At 41.4% G+C, this 14,948-nt stretch overlaps 1 protein-coding gene across 5 annotated transcripts in view; it reads right to left on the bottom strand.

Annotated features, from left to right (window-relative positions):
• The window catches only part of LDAH (lipid droplet associated hydrolase), a 174,918-nt gene that overhangs the window by 15,424 nt on the left and 144,546 nt on the right, over positions 1-14,948 (bottom strand). Inside the window, exon 6 of one of the 5 annotated variants that reach the window (XM_084625068.1) lies at positions 6,416-6,455. The exons of the other annotated variants lie outside the window; for them this stretch is intronic. Within the exon in view, the coding sequence (XP_084481194.1) occupies positions 6,416-6,455 (40 nt within the window). The remainder of the gene's footprint in view (positions 1-6,415; positions 6,456-14,948) is intronic. 5 annotated transcript variants of the gene reach the window in all.

The following is a 14,948-nucleotide window of genomic DNA, read 5'->3' as shown; positions in this document are numbered from 1 at the left end:
AGAGGATACTGCTGGGGCAGGGGGTGCAGATGGGGGAGCTGGAGGGATGTGTGTATGTACTGGGAGGGATATTTGGGGGTGCTGGAGGGGTGTGTGTACTGGGAGTGGGTTTGAGGGGTGCTGGAGGGATGTGTGTACTGGGAAGGATATTTCAGGGGCTGCTGCAGAGGTGAGAGAGTACTGGGAAGGGTATCATGGTGGTACTGAAGTGGGTACCTGCGGCCTCACTCTTGAGGTGGGGGGCAGTGTTCACTCCCTGTCACAGTGATAAGGTGGCTGGCGCAGGCCTGGGGTGCAGTGTCAGCCGTCAGTCAGCGCCTCCCTGCCTCTCCCTCTCCCCAGGGCTGGGGGACAGGGCCTGAGTGGGCAGGATCTGGCAGCTGTGGCTGCAAGGAAGGAACCAATCATCTACAACTGCAGGAAAGGGACCAGTTGGAACATGGAGACAGCTCTTTCTGAGCTGCCAACATCTGCTTGCAAAAATTCCAGACACTGCCTCTTATCTGAAAAGTCCCCCCGGACAGAGGACCAAAAAAGAGGTCGTATCTGGGAAAACCAGGATGTGTTTAGACACATTGAGCACGACTTTCAGAAGTGCTGAGCACCTGCAGATTTGGTTGGCTCCCACTGGAGCGGTGGCTGCTCAGCACCTCTGAAAATCGGGCAGAAGGCACCTCAGATCAGAGGCCATTTTTGAAAACACTGGCTTTAAAGTGCACTGAAAACTAGGAAATGTAGTAGAATTGATATGGGTACAAACCCTGAGCTGTGAGAATGTCCATATAGCACTAGGGCTACGCTACCGGCCTCTGGATAAAGAAAAAGAAACTGAGTGCACTGTGGTGAAGGATTACAAAGTGGCAGCAAAATCTAGCAAAATGGTAATGAAGGTGGAAGTCAACTATCCACATAAACGGGTTAAACAGCATAACAGGACAAAGTTTAGAAAAACAATTTCTTGCCACTTTAACACTAGACACTTTCAGTGACTGCTTGGAATAGCCAGTTCTAGAGCACACAAAAGGAGAGGTTATTCTTGATGTCTTAGGAAACACATAGGAGCTAATCAAGAAGTGAAAATGGCTGTGCCACTAAGTAACAGTGACCACAACATAATTAGCTCAAGATGTAAAAACAAAGAACAAGAGATTCTTTAAGTATATCAGCGGAATGAAGCCTGCAATAGACTTGGGAAGCCTGCGGGAGCATCAGGGCTAACGGGAACAAAGAAGGAAGATAAGGGCATTGCTGAGAAGCCAAATGATTTCTTTGCCTGGTCTTTATCAATTAGAATGTTGGGGAGATTCTTACTTCCAACGTGCTCTTTTCTGGTAATATGGATGAGATGCGCTCAGAGTCTGAGGTGCCAGAAAAATTACTGCTGAAGCAAACTGAACATTTAGAAAGCATGTCACCAGGCCCAGATGGTGTATCCAAGATTTCTGAAGGAGCTTAAAAAAGAAGTGGCTGAACTGCTAACAAAAAAATTGCAAGCTCATTAAACATAGCCATCCAGAGATTCAGAGACTAGCAAGTGTTGTATCTATATTTTAAAAAGACCCTGGGGTAAACCAGGGAATTATTGACTGGTAAGTCTTGCATCTGCACGGTAAATTGATTGACATAATAACTGAAAACTGAATAACAAAACACCTGGAAGGTGTCTAACTAACATGGAATCTGAAAAGGAAAATCATGTTTTACTAATCTCTTATAATTCTTGAATGTGTCAATGAAGTAGTGGATAAAGGAGAACCAGCTGACATAATTTATTTAGACTTCCAAAAGGCTTTTGACAAAGTTCCACAGAAAAGGCTAATAAAGAAAATAAGTAGTAACAACATGAGAGGCAAAGTGTTGCCTGGATCAAAAACTGGCGACGAGACAGAAAACAAAGGGTAAGATTAAATGGCAAAAGGTTAACAGCAGTTGCCTCAAGGTTCCATACTAGGTCCTGTGTTGTTTATAAATTTATTAATGACCTGGAAAGGGGACTGAGTAGTGAGAAGTAGCAATGTTTACAGATGACACAAAGTTATTTAGGTTAGTCTGGATCAGACAAAACCTAAACAAGTTAGGTGAATGGGCAACACAATGGCAAATGAAATTCAGAGTCAATAAATACAGTAATCCATGTGGGGAGGAAAATATTTACCTATTTGGACACCTTACAGGGTTCTAACTGAACAGTATCAGCTCAAAGAAGGCCTGGATGTCACTGTAGACAGTTCAATGAAAACATCTGCTCAGTGTACAGCTGCAGTTAAAAAAGCAAACGATGTTAGGTTGCCTAAGGAATGGGATGGTGAATAATACAGAGACTACTGAAATGTCTTTATATAAATCAATGGTGCAGCCTCATTTGGAATACTGTGTGCAGCATTGGTCACCCCATCTGCTATAGGATATTGCAGAACTAGGTGGATTCAGAGAAAGGTGGCGAGAATAATCTAAGACATAAAAAAAAATCACACAAAGAGAGACTGAGAAGATTGGGATTGTTCACTTAAATAAGGCGATAAAAGAGAGAGGATATGATACAAATCTATGAAATATGGTATAGAGAAGATAGACTGGGAACTTCTGTTTTCGCTGTCTCATAACAAGAACAAGAGGGCAGTCAGTGTAATTAAAAGGTGGAAAATTTAAAAAAAAACCACACTTTTTCCACACACAGTGTGATTAAACCTTAGAACTCAGTGCTACAGGAAGTTGTTGAGGCGAAGAACTTAACAAGATTCAAAATGGGATTGGACATTTATATGGAAAACATATAACCATTTTTTTGGTGCAAGGGATGTTAAACCTCATGCTTAAGGGCTTATCCTGGTCTCTAACTATTAGAGATCTGGAAGAGACCTCATATAGAGGGCAGATCACCCCACATCTGTATACTGAGGGGTTCTTACACCTTAATCTGAAACATCTGGCACTGGCCAATGTCAGAGACAGAAGGGTGGACAAGATGGGTCTCAGGTCTGATCTAATCTGGCAATTCCTAAATACAATGCTTTTGGAGTACACCGTGAAATTTACTCCTCTTCCTAATTATTATTTTATCAGGGCCAGTGGTGATATTTTAAAAAGCAACTTCTCCAGATTTTTATGTAAAAATCGAACTTGAAAATAACTCAAATGCTCAACCGAAAAGGAAAGGGTACAGAAAACATCCATGTACTGGGTGAATGACGAATATTCATCTTTTATTTAAAAACACCCCACCCCCACCCCTATCCCAACCCACCCCTCTCTACAAGGGACCAACCAAGTAAAAATGCCTGCAGCTTGTGCTTTCAAAGATACTGAATAGCCACAGCGCCCACTGATTTCAATAGGAACTGTAGGTGCTCAGCACTTATGAAAATCCGCCCCTTAATTTCTTGTGATAGTAAAAACTGATAACACCTTCCTACTGCTATTTCTCCGGTGACCAAAACAACAACAGAATACAAAGGTTTTTTTATATTTGTATAATTAATATTCTTTTTTGTAGTTTAAACGCAGTTTAAATGCAGTAGTGCAGGTATAAATATATACTGCAGCAATAAAATACATGCACAGCGCAGATGTACAACAGACACGGACATCTTTCATAACAGCTTACTACCCTGGAACAATCTAAGGCCTGATCCTGCAAAGACTTATGCATGCAAGCAGTCCCACTGAAGTGAACTTGTCCACACGTGGACATAAAATTAAGATGTGCTCATACAAAGGGAAGCATCGAAGCCTTAAAGAATGTTGTGAGCTAGATCATACTTCCATTAACGGGTTAAATCAAATGGAAAATCCCAACGTTTTAAAACAATGTACAGTCAATACTGCACTCTGTTTATTTATTAGATATTTATATTGTGAAGTGGCTAGCGAATGCATAACATTGGGTGCACAGACATACTCTTTTATAGCAGGATCAGTGGCTTTCTCTCCCCTTTGCTGTTACAATACAACAAATTGGGCTCCTTCACAGTGATTAATTTTTTCAAAAACAAAATCATAAAGTTCAGGGAGAAATCTCTCTCTGCCACCGCTTCCTAGTTCTATACTCTGCTAACCTTGACATGTTGTCCTGTTTCCTTACTAGGAGAACGCTGAGCTTTGTTGTCAAAGAAAATTATTCAGAAGTATCCACTAAATTTTGTGCCCGACTTTAGGCCTGATTTTCAACAGGTTCTGAGACTATCCAGCTCTAACCAACGTCTATGGTAGCGGAGTGCTTGGCCCTTCTGAAAATCTAACTGCGAGTTGGACACCCAGAATCTGAGGCACACAAAATTAACAAACGCTTCTGAAATCTTCTGTCAAATTGGTCAGTGGGAGGCTCCCCACTGAGGTCATATGCTAGGTGCTTATTGTCACCCATTTTTGCAGGTAGGACGGTCTGAGACAAGAGCCAAATGACTTCTTCTGTCTGAAAATTTCTATGAAACTGCCTAGAATCATTATTAGAGTCCTGTAATCTGGAACAATACTTATTGTTTGTCTTGACTTCTAGTATGATGTAAACAAGCACTTTGTAGTGTACCTCTCTTGTTCAAAGCAGGGCCCATATCATGTGGACATATGCACATGCTTAACTTTATGCACTGTGCGTAATTTCATAGAAATCAATGGGATTACTCACACTGTGCAAAGGTAAGCACGTGCATAAGTCTTTGCAGGATCGGAGCCTGGGGTAATCACCTGAAGTATGCCGCTAATTTAGGACTGTGTCCAAGTTACATCGGGGTTGTGACCTTAACACCCAACTTGCAGTTTGAAACCCTGAGCGAGCAGTGCCACTCAGAAATAAATTGCATGTCTCAGTTCAGGGAAATTTGGTTTATTAAAGGCAAACCAAAGTTAAAAAACAACATTTTTTTTTAAAAAACCCTTACATCTTTTAGTAGTGTGAAGGAATAATTATCTTTTAGATAAAGAGTTGGATGAGGAATCAAGAGGTCTGGATTATCTCCCCATCTCGGCCACAGAATGCCTATGTGGCCTCAGAGCGGTCACAAAATCCTTGCACCGCAGTTCCCGCATTTGTAAAAACCTGATAATAATACAGGGTTGCCTGACGGGGGTGATGTGAGAATTAATTAGTGAATGTTTGTAAAAAGCCTTGAAACAGTTGGAAGGAAAACATTATATAAGCACAGATTACCGTCAATTAGGATTTATAAAAGATAATTTAAAAAACAGTAATAAAGTTTGTGAACTTGACCACGTCCCTTTAAAAATTTCCACTACTGCCTCACATACGGCATGTTACAGAGACAAAGTACAAGCGGACTGAAAGTAAACAGCTGTCCTGAATACTAAAAAGCCCTGCAATAGCAGGTCTAAGGGCCAAATTTGCAAGTGCTCAACAGCACCCAAAGTCTGGGCTCATCTACATGGAAAAGTTGCATTGGTTTAACTTAAAGTGCAATTTTAAATGGATTTAGTGAAACTGGTGCAAATAGACTGTGTGGATACTGTTAGACCCTGCTTCCTGCATATCCTTATACATGTGCTTAACTCCGCTGTCATTAGAAGCCTTAGGACCGCTCACAGTCGTTACATTAAGAACTTGTGTGTTTTCAAGATCAGGGCCTCATTTTGGTTTAATTCAGGATTAGTTTGGTTTATCTTAAATCAATTAGAAATTGGTGTAAGTTGAACTGAAATAAGCCACTTTTACTCTGAAATAAAAGTGTCTACACAGGGGTTTCACCAGCGTAACTCAACTGGTTAAAAAATAGATGTAAGTTTAACTGGCGCAACTTTCTCATGTGGACAAGGTCTCAGCTGAGATTTAGGGACCTAAACAAAGTACCAAAATACTCAGCAGCTCCCGTTGTGGCACCTGTATGATCAGATTTTCAAAACAAGATCAACATGAAACATACCAGGCTCTTTCGAAACTCTGACCACTTATTTTGGTGCCTAAATGGGAGGTAAGCTCTTTTGAAATTGATGCCCTTGGTCTCTTATGTATTTTACAGACATTAAAGAGGGGTGCACTGTAAAATTAAAAAACACACTTATGTCTGACATTTGCTTTACCTACGCTTGTTATAAGTAACATCCAACAGTGCTAAAAAAGAAAAAAGATAGCAATCCCTCCGACATCCTCCCCCAAACTATATTTCTACTTGTCCAGTTTGTTTATTTTGTGTACATGACAGTGATTTGTGCACAGCCAGCTTCACTGTTTCCTCTGCATAATCGGTTAGGCCATGATCCTACAAAAATGTGCGCACACGTTTGTCTTGACACACTGTAAGTAGTCCGGCTTCAATGAGACAACTCACAGAATATAAAGTTAAGAATACATCAGTCTTTGCAGGATCAGGACCTCTGTCAATTTCCTCTGATTATGTGGGTTTTTCACATAGCAATCAGAGCGAAAAACATTTTTAAAAACAGGACAACGTAGTTATAAACTCACAGAAATTGGCAGGAGTGATCAGAAACAGCTGTAGCAGTACCTGAAACAATTTTTAATATATTTTATTAAATTGATTACTTTGCCACAGTTGTTGGTGTCCCTTTATATTCAGAACCAAAACTTTAGGTTTTAATTACCCCCCCCCACAAAGCTAATAATAAAGTTATCATTAAAAATTACATTTCACTTTTAAAACGTAAAGCCATTTTGAACTGGTAAATCCTGTCTATTTTCGTAAAAAAAAAAAGTTTGATGTACATAAAGGATATACATATCATACTGCAAAGGTGAAGTGGAAGGAGTGAAAATGGAAGTCCTTCGTTTATTCACAGGTCAGGTATAGTGCAGTTAACTGCAATGCAAGTTTCTCCACATGATCCTGCCAATGACCTTTCTCCTGACCTGGAAGGATCACTCTCTCTCCATGAATTAGAGGTGATTAAGCATCAGTGTCAATTTAGTCTCAGGCCTTTGCTAATCAAAGACGGCTAACTGTGCCAAAATGTGTCTGATTTATTCATGGTGGTTTTGTGACAGAAGAACACTGATTAGACTCAAATCAAGGACCCAGAAAAGACTGCTTTATATCATTGGTAGTTCTTTAACCCAAAGTGTCACAGCAAGGGCTTAATATCCATCGGCTAAATTAATAGTTTTCACCAACCACAGTGACTGAAATCAATCAAGCTTTTCAGTCTTTTGGGCTATTTAATGCTGATTCAATTAACCAATTGTCAGATGAATATCTGTATCTACTGAGCTGTAACTATTGAGCTGAAATTCAAACTCCCCTCATTTATCCCAATATACAGTAAGGCAAGTAAAGTACAAAATAAAAGATTTCCCCTGCTTTGATGGCACGAGAAGTCCAGTAGCCTTATTTATTTCTCAGGTTTAAGAGCCAGATCCTCTGCTGGTATATCTGTAGTGCAGCTCTATAGTAGTCAATGGAGCTACACTGAAGATATTGCCCTAAAACTTTAAAACCTGTACTAGTTTTCAGCCAGGACACATGATTTAGGGGTCTCGAACACATGACTTATGAGGAGAGGCTGAGGGCACTGGGATTGTTTAGTCTGAGGAAGAGAAGAATGAGGGAGGGGTTGATAGCTGCTTTCAACTACCTGAGAGGTGGTTCCAAAGAGGATGGTTCTAGACTATTCTCAGTGGTAGAAGAGGACAGGACAAGGAGTAATGGTCTCAAGTTGCAGTGGGGGAGGTTTAGGTTGGATATTAGGAAAAACTTTTTCACTAGGAGGGTGGTGAAACACTGGAATGCGTTACCTAGGGAGGTGGTGGAATCTCCTTCCTTAGAATTTTTTAAGGTCACGCTTGACAAAGCCCTGGCTGGGATGATTTAATTGGGGATTGGTCCTGCTTTGAGCAGGGGGTTGGACTAGATGACCTTTTGGGGTCCCTTCCAACCCTGATATTCTATGATCCTATGATTCTATGCTACTCAGCTCGGCTAAGTTTACATGTGACATATCTGACATCAGGAATCATAACATTCAAAAACCGGTCGGAGAACACTTCACCCTCTCTAACCACTCAGTAAAAGACTTAAGGGTGGCAATTTTGCAACAGAAAAGCTTCAAAAACAGACTCCAGCGAGAAACTGCTGAGCTTGAATTAATATGCAAACTAGATACCATTAACTTGGGTTTGAACAGAGACTGGGAGTAGCTGGGTCATTACACATATTGAATCTATTTCCCTAAGTTAAGTATCCTCACACCTTCTCGTCAACTGTCTAAATGGACCATCTTGATTATCACTACAAAAGTTTTTTTCTCCTGCTGATAATAGCTCATCTTAATTAATTAGCCTCTTACAGTTTGTATGGTAACTTCCACCTTCTCTGTATGAGTATATATATCTTCTTACTATGTGTTCCATTCTATGCATCCAATGAAGTGGGCTGTAGTCCACGAAAGCTTATGCTCTAATAAATTTGTTAGTCTCTAAGGTGCCACAAATACTCTTGTTCTTTAAGCAATTTAGTGATTTCCTTTGACTTCACTTCCATAGTTTGAACAGAATGTGCGTGTTTTCTTGAAATCCCCTAGCTTTTTGCTTGATGACTGAATGTTGCAATCTGTAAATACCACTAGGTTGCTGATTTGCAACAGGAAAATTGTATTAGCAAGAATAGTTAATTGCAAACTCCAGTTGGAAATTGAAGAGCCACATTGTGTTACTTGTGGTGATGGATGGCAAGTTGGAATCATGTCTGTTGAGAAAAAACAAGTCTAAACAAATGTGGTCTAGCCACGTCAAACCAATTTATGAATACAAAAGTGCAACTTGGTTACATTTTGAGATGGACGTGAGCCCTGAATTAGGTAAAAAACAATAGCACTTTGAGATGCCATGACTTTAGCTCTTGTCCCCATTGTCTAAGCACTTAGCAACGTAAATAAAGTAATGTAAAAACAATACTGCGTTCTCTTAGTTTCCCAAGCATCTGGGCTCTTCTGTAACATAAAAACTACAAAGCAATACAAAACTACAAAAAAATACAAAGCAATGCCACACTAGTGGAACAATAGAGAAGATCCAAAGAAAAATTGTTTTCCACTTTTTTGACCAAGCAATTAAGGAAATAAACATGAAGACTCCTTTTCCAACAAAAAATGAACGGCCATGAAGACAGCCCTGGCCTTCTTCATGGCCATTTGTTCTTCAGGCTACAGCAAATGTGGGAATACACAGAGCTACCCATGCTCTAGAGAGCACTTAATTCCCCTCATGCTTGTTGGCTCTGCTCAGACTATCCTCCCGCCTACATGACTGACTGAGCCTATAAATTCTGCTCATTAAAGATGTCTCAAAGTTATGTTATAAGTCAGTAATGAGGGAGAATAAAGCAACTTTGATAGGCAATTTACTGGTGCCTGGGAAGCAAACGCTGCTGACAAATCTGGAGGTGTCTCAGAAAGAAGGCTTGAGGAAAGGCCTAATCTGCTCAGCCACTCTTGTTGGAAGTTCCTTAGTTTGATCTTCTGCTTGTACTAACCAATAGCAAGAGTGAGGGGACAGCCCACACTATGCCTGAAAGTTTTTTTGTTTTTAATGGGGCACATGCAATCTTTGGATCCAATTGTGTGTGTGAGCTCCTGGCTGCATTTGGCAGGAGCCGGGTAAGGGCGTACAAGAAGGAGCATCAGGGAAAATGTTGTCAGACTCAGACAAACTTCCTCCTCAGGGTGCGTGTGGCAGCACTCCCCCCACAGCAGCGGTTCTACCACCCACACAAGGGCCAGATCCACAGGGCAAGGGGCCACCGCCCTCCCCCCACCATGCTCCTTGCTGGGAGGCTAGTGCCACTGCTCGCCAGACAGGTTCAGACACACTACGTGTGCAGAGGAGCAGAGGTGAGGGAAGGCTTCTTGCGCCACTTCATCCCCGACCCTTCTCATTTACACACCTGCCCAAGCCAGGCACAATCCAACCCATGGAAATTGGCACACAGAGCTCTTGCTCCCTGTGCTATACTCTCCAGTCTTTCGTCTGCTCCATGACATGGTGTCTTTGCATTGGGTATTTTGACACAATATCATATGGCAACCTCCTGTCAGATTGCTGCCTACTATCACTCCCAGTCACTTCTGGCACTCCTGCTTTCCAGATACCCGCCTCCTTCCACTAAGTATATGTGTTTAGGCTTTTTTTCCCTCTTCCACAGATGTACTTTATTAGCTTGCATTTTTCCAGGCTGAATCGTATTTCATTGTTTGCTGCCTGCATTTCCAGCCTTTTCTATTACGTCACTGTCCTCACTGGCATTTGCAGTGCCTTCCCTTTCAGTATCATCTCTACTTCTGGATAACGATCTGAAATACCACCAGGCCTTAGCAGAGCTTCCTTCAGTACACTCTAGTGATCATCTGCCAACCCATTTCCAACACAAAACAAGGGGACGTTCAATGACATTAAACGGTGGAAAATTCAAAACCAATCAAAGGAAATATTTTTCACACAATGTGTGATTAAACTGTAGAACTCGTTGCCACAGGAAGTTGTTGAGGCCAAGAATTTAACAAGCTTCAAAAAGGATTGGATGTTTCTATGGATATCAAGAACATCCAGTGATATCGTAATTAACGGCAACAACAATTTTGGAAGGGATATTAAAACTGGTGCTTCAGGGCGCAAGCCAGTCTCTAACTATTAGGGTATGTCTATACAGGGAGCGTCTCAGAGCCTGGTTCAACAGATGTGGGCTTGCGAAGCGCTGAAGACAGCTGTGTAGACGCTACAGCTCGGGCCACTCAGGGTCTGAAGCCCACCTCTGGCTTCAGAGTCCCAGCTCCAGCCCAAATATCTACACAGCTATTTTTAGCACCATAGTGTGAGTCCAAGTCTGCCGACCCAGGCTCCAAGGCTCGCCACTGCGGGCTATGTAGACAAACCCTTTGAGATCTATGCTGAGGGGAGGATTATCCCACACCTGCCTTCCATGGCCTTCTTGCAGCTTCCTCAGATGCACCTGGCCTTTGCTAAAGGCAAGATACTCGACTAGATGGACCCTTGGTCTGATCCAGTCTGACAATTTCCCTGTTCCTAGCAACTCAATGCTGTACCAGTCAGCATGAGAAATTTACATTCATCCATGACCAACCCACTCTGAACTAATTTGTCAGCAATATCTTGTGAGGCATTGTATGTTCCACCAACCTAGACAAAATGAGAGTCCCCGTCTTTCCTGGGCCAGTCTATGGAGTTACAAGAGACCCAACTTGGGTGGTGGGGGGGAAATAATATAATTTCTATCCCACCAGGTAAAGATTTACAAGAGTGGCTAGACCTAGTTTTCTGGGTCTAAACCTATTGGGTCAATATGATCACTTCTTGATGTTTAGCAGCTGTTCTCTGCAGCTTAGCACAGTTTGTACATCGCTTAGCACAATGGGGTCCTGGCCCATAACTGGGGCTCCCAGGCACTACAGTAATAGATGTATGGTATCACCTTAGAGACAGATAGTGATCAGTACTGACTGAACGGCCTTCTGCAGAAGCCAGTAGGAACTAGGGAGAGGGAAAGGGCTGACATGAAGTGGAGGATAATTGATTGTGTATGGTGGGAGGAGCTCCTTCATTCATATGTATTATTTTTTGTATTAAAGTAGTGTACAAGGGCACCAATCAAGATCAGGGCCCCATAGTCCTAGGTGCTGGCAGTACTATGAACATGGAAGTCTGCAATGATACATTCTTATTCAAGTCTAATGTCATAAAGGGGATGCCCGCAGAGCCCTCTCAAAAGTTCTTAGCCTCCCTTACTAAGGTTGACTGACCACGTGATCATTTCATAATACCAGATTGTTGCAAACTCTACAAGAAATATGTTTCAATAACTAAGTTCTTGAAAGTGTACTTCCCAACATCTGGCATATTTAAAGGTAGAATGAACAATATGCTAGAAAATGTACAAAAGTGGAAAATCCTGCAATGGCTTGGAGATGGACTGGGTCTTATTGTAATTATGAATTCTTTGTATTCAGAGTGTGTGCAGAGGCACCAACCAGGATTCTGGCCCCACTGTGCTAAATCCAATCTCTGCCCCAAAGAGTTTACAGTTTGTCTCTGGATTCCATAACTGTGTAACACCAAGTTGCTCATAAGCACTGGATTGTTGGCCACACTTTCCCTGAGAAAGAAAAAAAAAGATTAGAGTCCGAAGTATGAAAATTATTTCCAAAGGGGTGGAAACAAAAGACCCCTCACTCATTTGTACTTTGCAGCTTATCTGCATATTACCGTTTGCCTGTCTCTTAAACGTCCTCTCACTACTGAGACAGTATTAGCCAAATTACAATGTAATTAATCAAATTTAGGTTGAGTTTCCATGTCAAATTGAAATGACCTGCAAGGAGTAGATTTAGCCTTTGAAAATATGTTTTCCTCGGGGAATGTACTACCATCTGGTCACATTTTTTCCTGGTAAGTTGCCCATCTTATTGTAAGGTTCTTCAGAGGAGTGTAACACTAGTTTCCTTTCCAGTTTATCCTTTGCTCCCAAGGAAGCAATCTCTGTCATTCCTTAGAAAAGCTCAGAACACAGTGGTAAGAAATAATAATACCAAACAGCAGTGTAATTTCCTAAGGGGAAAACATATTTTCTATCTGTAATTATTGCCAACAGCAATCTTGGAAATTTTGTATAATTTACTGTTTAAAGCATCAAACAGAAGGAACTGTTTAGTACCAGGGATGACTGAAGTAGGAATGTGAGAAAAAAATAAAAGTAAAAACAAAATGTTGATGTTTGGAGATTTACATGATGTAAACGTTTGTTTTGGCTTCCTTGCTGGTTTACACATGGGTCTCAAATGAAACCAGTTTAATTAGTGCAGAATAATAATAATAATAACCCCCCCAACCCACATAATAACTGCATTTAATATAAACGTCTTCTCCAATCTGCTCGATATTAAAGTTACAGCAAGACCACAACTGTACCCGAAAGTTAGCCAGGAGCACTCGAAAAAAGCACAGCAGGGCTGAAGGCAACAACAAACAAAACATTATTCAACAACTATATCCAGGTGCTTTAACAAACAATGGATGCCTTGTCAGGGAGTGAGAAAAAAATTCATTTGCTTTGTGCATTGTGGCATGCACCGCCTATGTGGGGTGTGTGACGGAAATTGAAATATCTCTGCTCTTATGCCTACTCTGAGTTACTTGGATTCAACTCCCATTGACTTCAACTGATGGAGAGATCTGAGTCTTAACCAATCAAACTCACCTCCAGTTCAAACTCTCGCATACTCTGCAAGATGGCCCTGATGATGGAAATTCTGGTAGAGGGTACAGGTTTTAATAGTGGAAAGTAACTACAACCTCACTTTCTGTGTAGGAAGGACACAGAAAGGACCTCAAAAGGATGTAGGGCTGGCTACAAAGTAGGATGGGCAGAGTGTGTTCTAATTTAGCAGCTCCATGCAGAGGCTCCTGCCAGCACTCTGATGGGAATCAAGGCCCCATTCTAGCCAACTATTTCAGCATGTGAGTAGCTCTATTGAAGTTAATCTCAATGCTTTTGTGGATCAGGGCCTAAAGTTGATCCTTCCTCATGATGAACCATGATGGAGGGCAGCACTTGGACCACCATTTGCTTTCAAAGGAGGTGAATTCCCACTCAGGCACAGTGGATTTAATTAGCATGGGAAAGTGAACCTATACCTCCCTGAGTCAGCTTGGGCTGATTTCACTCCCATGTTCTGTAGCGTTGAACCCCCACCCCCGATTGCCTTACATACAACACAATTCTAGTGACAGCTTGGTACTGCTGTCTTCAAATACCTGTTCACCTGATCATTAGCAATTAGCAATAACTGAAATCACCCTTCCAAAACTATACTCATGACATATGGCAAGGCTGGCTTAAATACTCTTTTAACGTGTCACTAGAGGTACATCTAGACTAGAATCTGGGGACCTGTTGCAATTAACCAGTATTTAACTCGAGTAAGGTAGCGCCTTTATAAATGCTCATCTAGATACTCCCACAAATGTTTACTCCAGGACACAGGCCTTTGTGGTTTACCCCTGAGTGTTGTTAGCTTTGTTGGAACCATTTTACCCTAAAATAAGCGGTACATGTTTGTGCCCTGGAGAAAACATTTGTGGAGTGTCTAATGTCAAAGCCGTTACCTAAAGCTGTTACAAAGCCATTATCTAAATCAAGTTAATTGCCAATTAATTATCTCAAGTTACAACATGACCACAAATTCTATTCTAGACGTACCCTCGTGGAACTGAGAGAGAGGCACAGGAAAAGGCCTGTTCCAAAGCCTGTTGAAATCAATGCGAGTTTCTCCACTGAATTCAGTGGGCTTTGGGTCAGGTTCAAAATGAACAAAGCCCCACTATGCAGATGACTGTCACTACTGCTACTGTCTAACATACAAAGTGACCACAGCTGCTAGCATTTAACCAGCAGATACCTATTTTCAACAACACCTCCATGCTGCAGGTTTTTCTTCTCCCACTTCCAGTCTGTTAGCAATGTATCGCCCGACTCATCACAAGTTTGTCAAATTAACTCAGCTCCCAGGGATGACACCCAAGCAAGGGTGAATACACAAACCCCCAAACAAATCCCAAACTGTGCTGTGTACTTCTTGGACATTATCAACAGGCCCATTCTCAAAACATTCAAGACCTATGAGTAATATTTATGATGGGAATAAAACTGACAGTATTTATATATATATATATATATGCACAGGACATCTGTTGGAAAATAAAAGCTTTTACAAGTAATAAAATGCCCTTGTTAAACTTTTATCTCTCTTTCTTTTGGAAGTGGGGTACATTTAGAAAGCAGAGTGACTTAAAAAAATAAATAGGACTGTAAATATATAAAAGTCATTCACCTTCCTCCAATAATTTAATAAGAGCATCCTATTCCTAAATTGGGGAAACTTTAGTTCACTCACAGAGAGAATAAAGCAGATGTGGGATTTTTCCGTCCGTGTTTAAGTGCTGTCTTGGGAAGGTGAGTTGTCTGACAACATTAAGC

This window comes from Lepidochelys olivacea, assembly GCF_965140295.1.
Source record: "Lepidochelys olivacea isolate rLepOli2 genome assembly, chromosome: 3".
Lineage (NCBI taxonomy): Eukaryota > Metazoa > Chordata > Testudines > Cheloniidae > Lepidochelys > Lepidochelys olivacea.
Note: the sequence above shows the minus strand (reverse complement) of the source record. Positions and strands in the feature narration are given on the sequence as shown.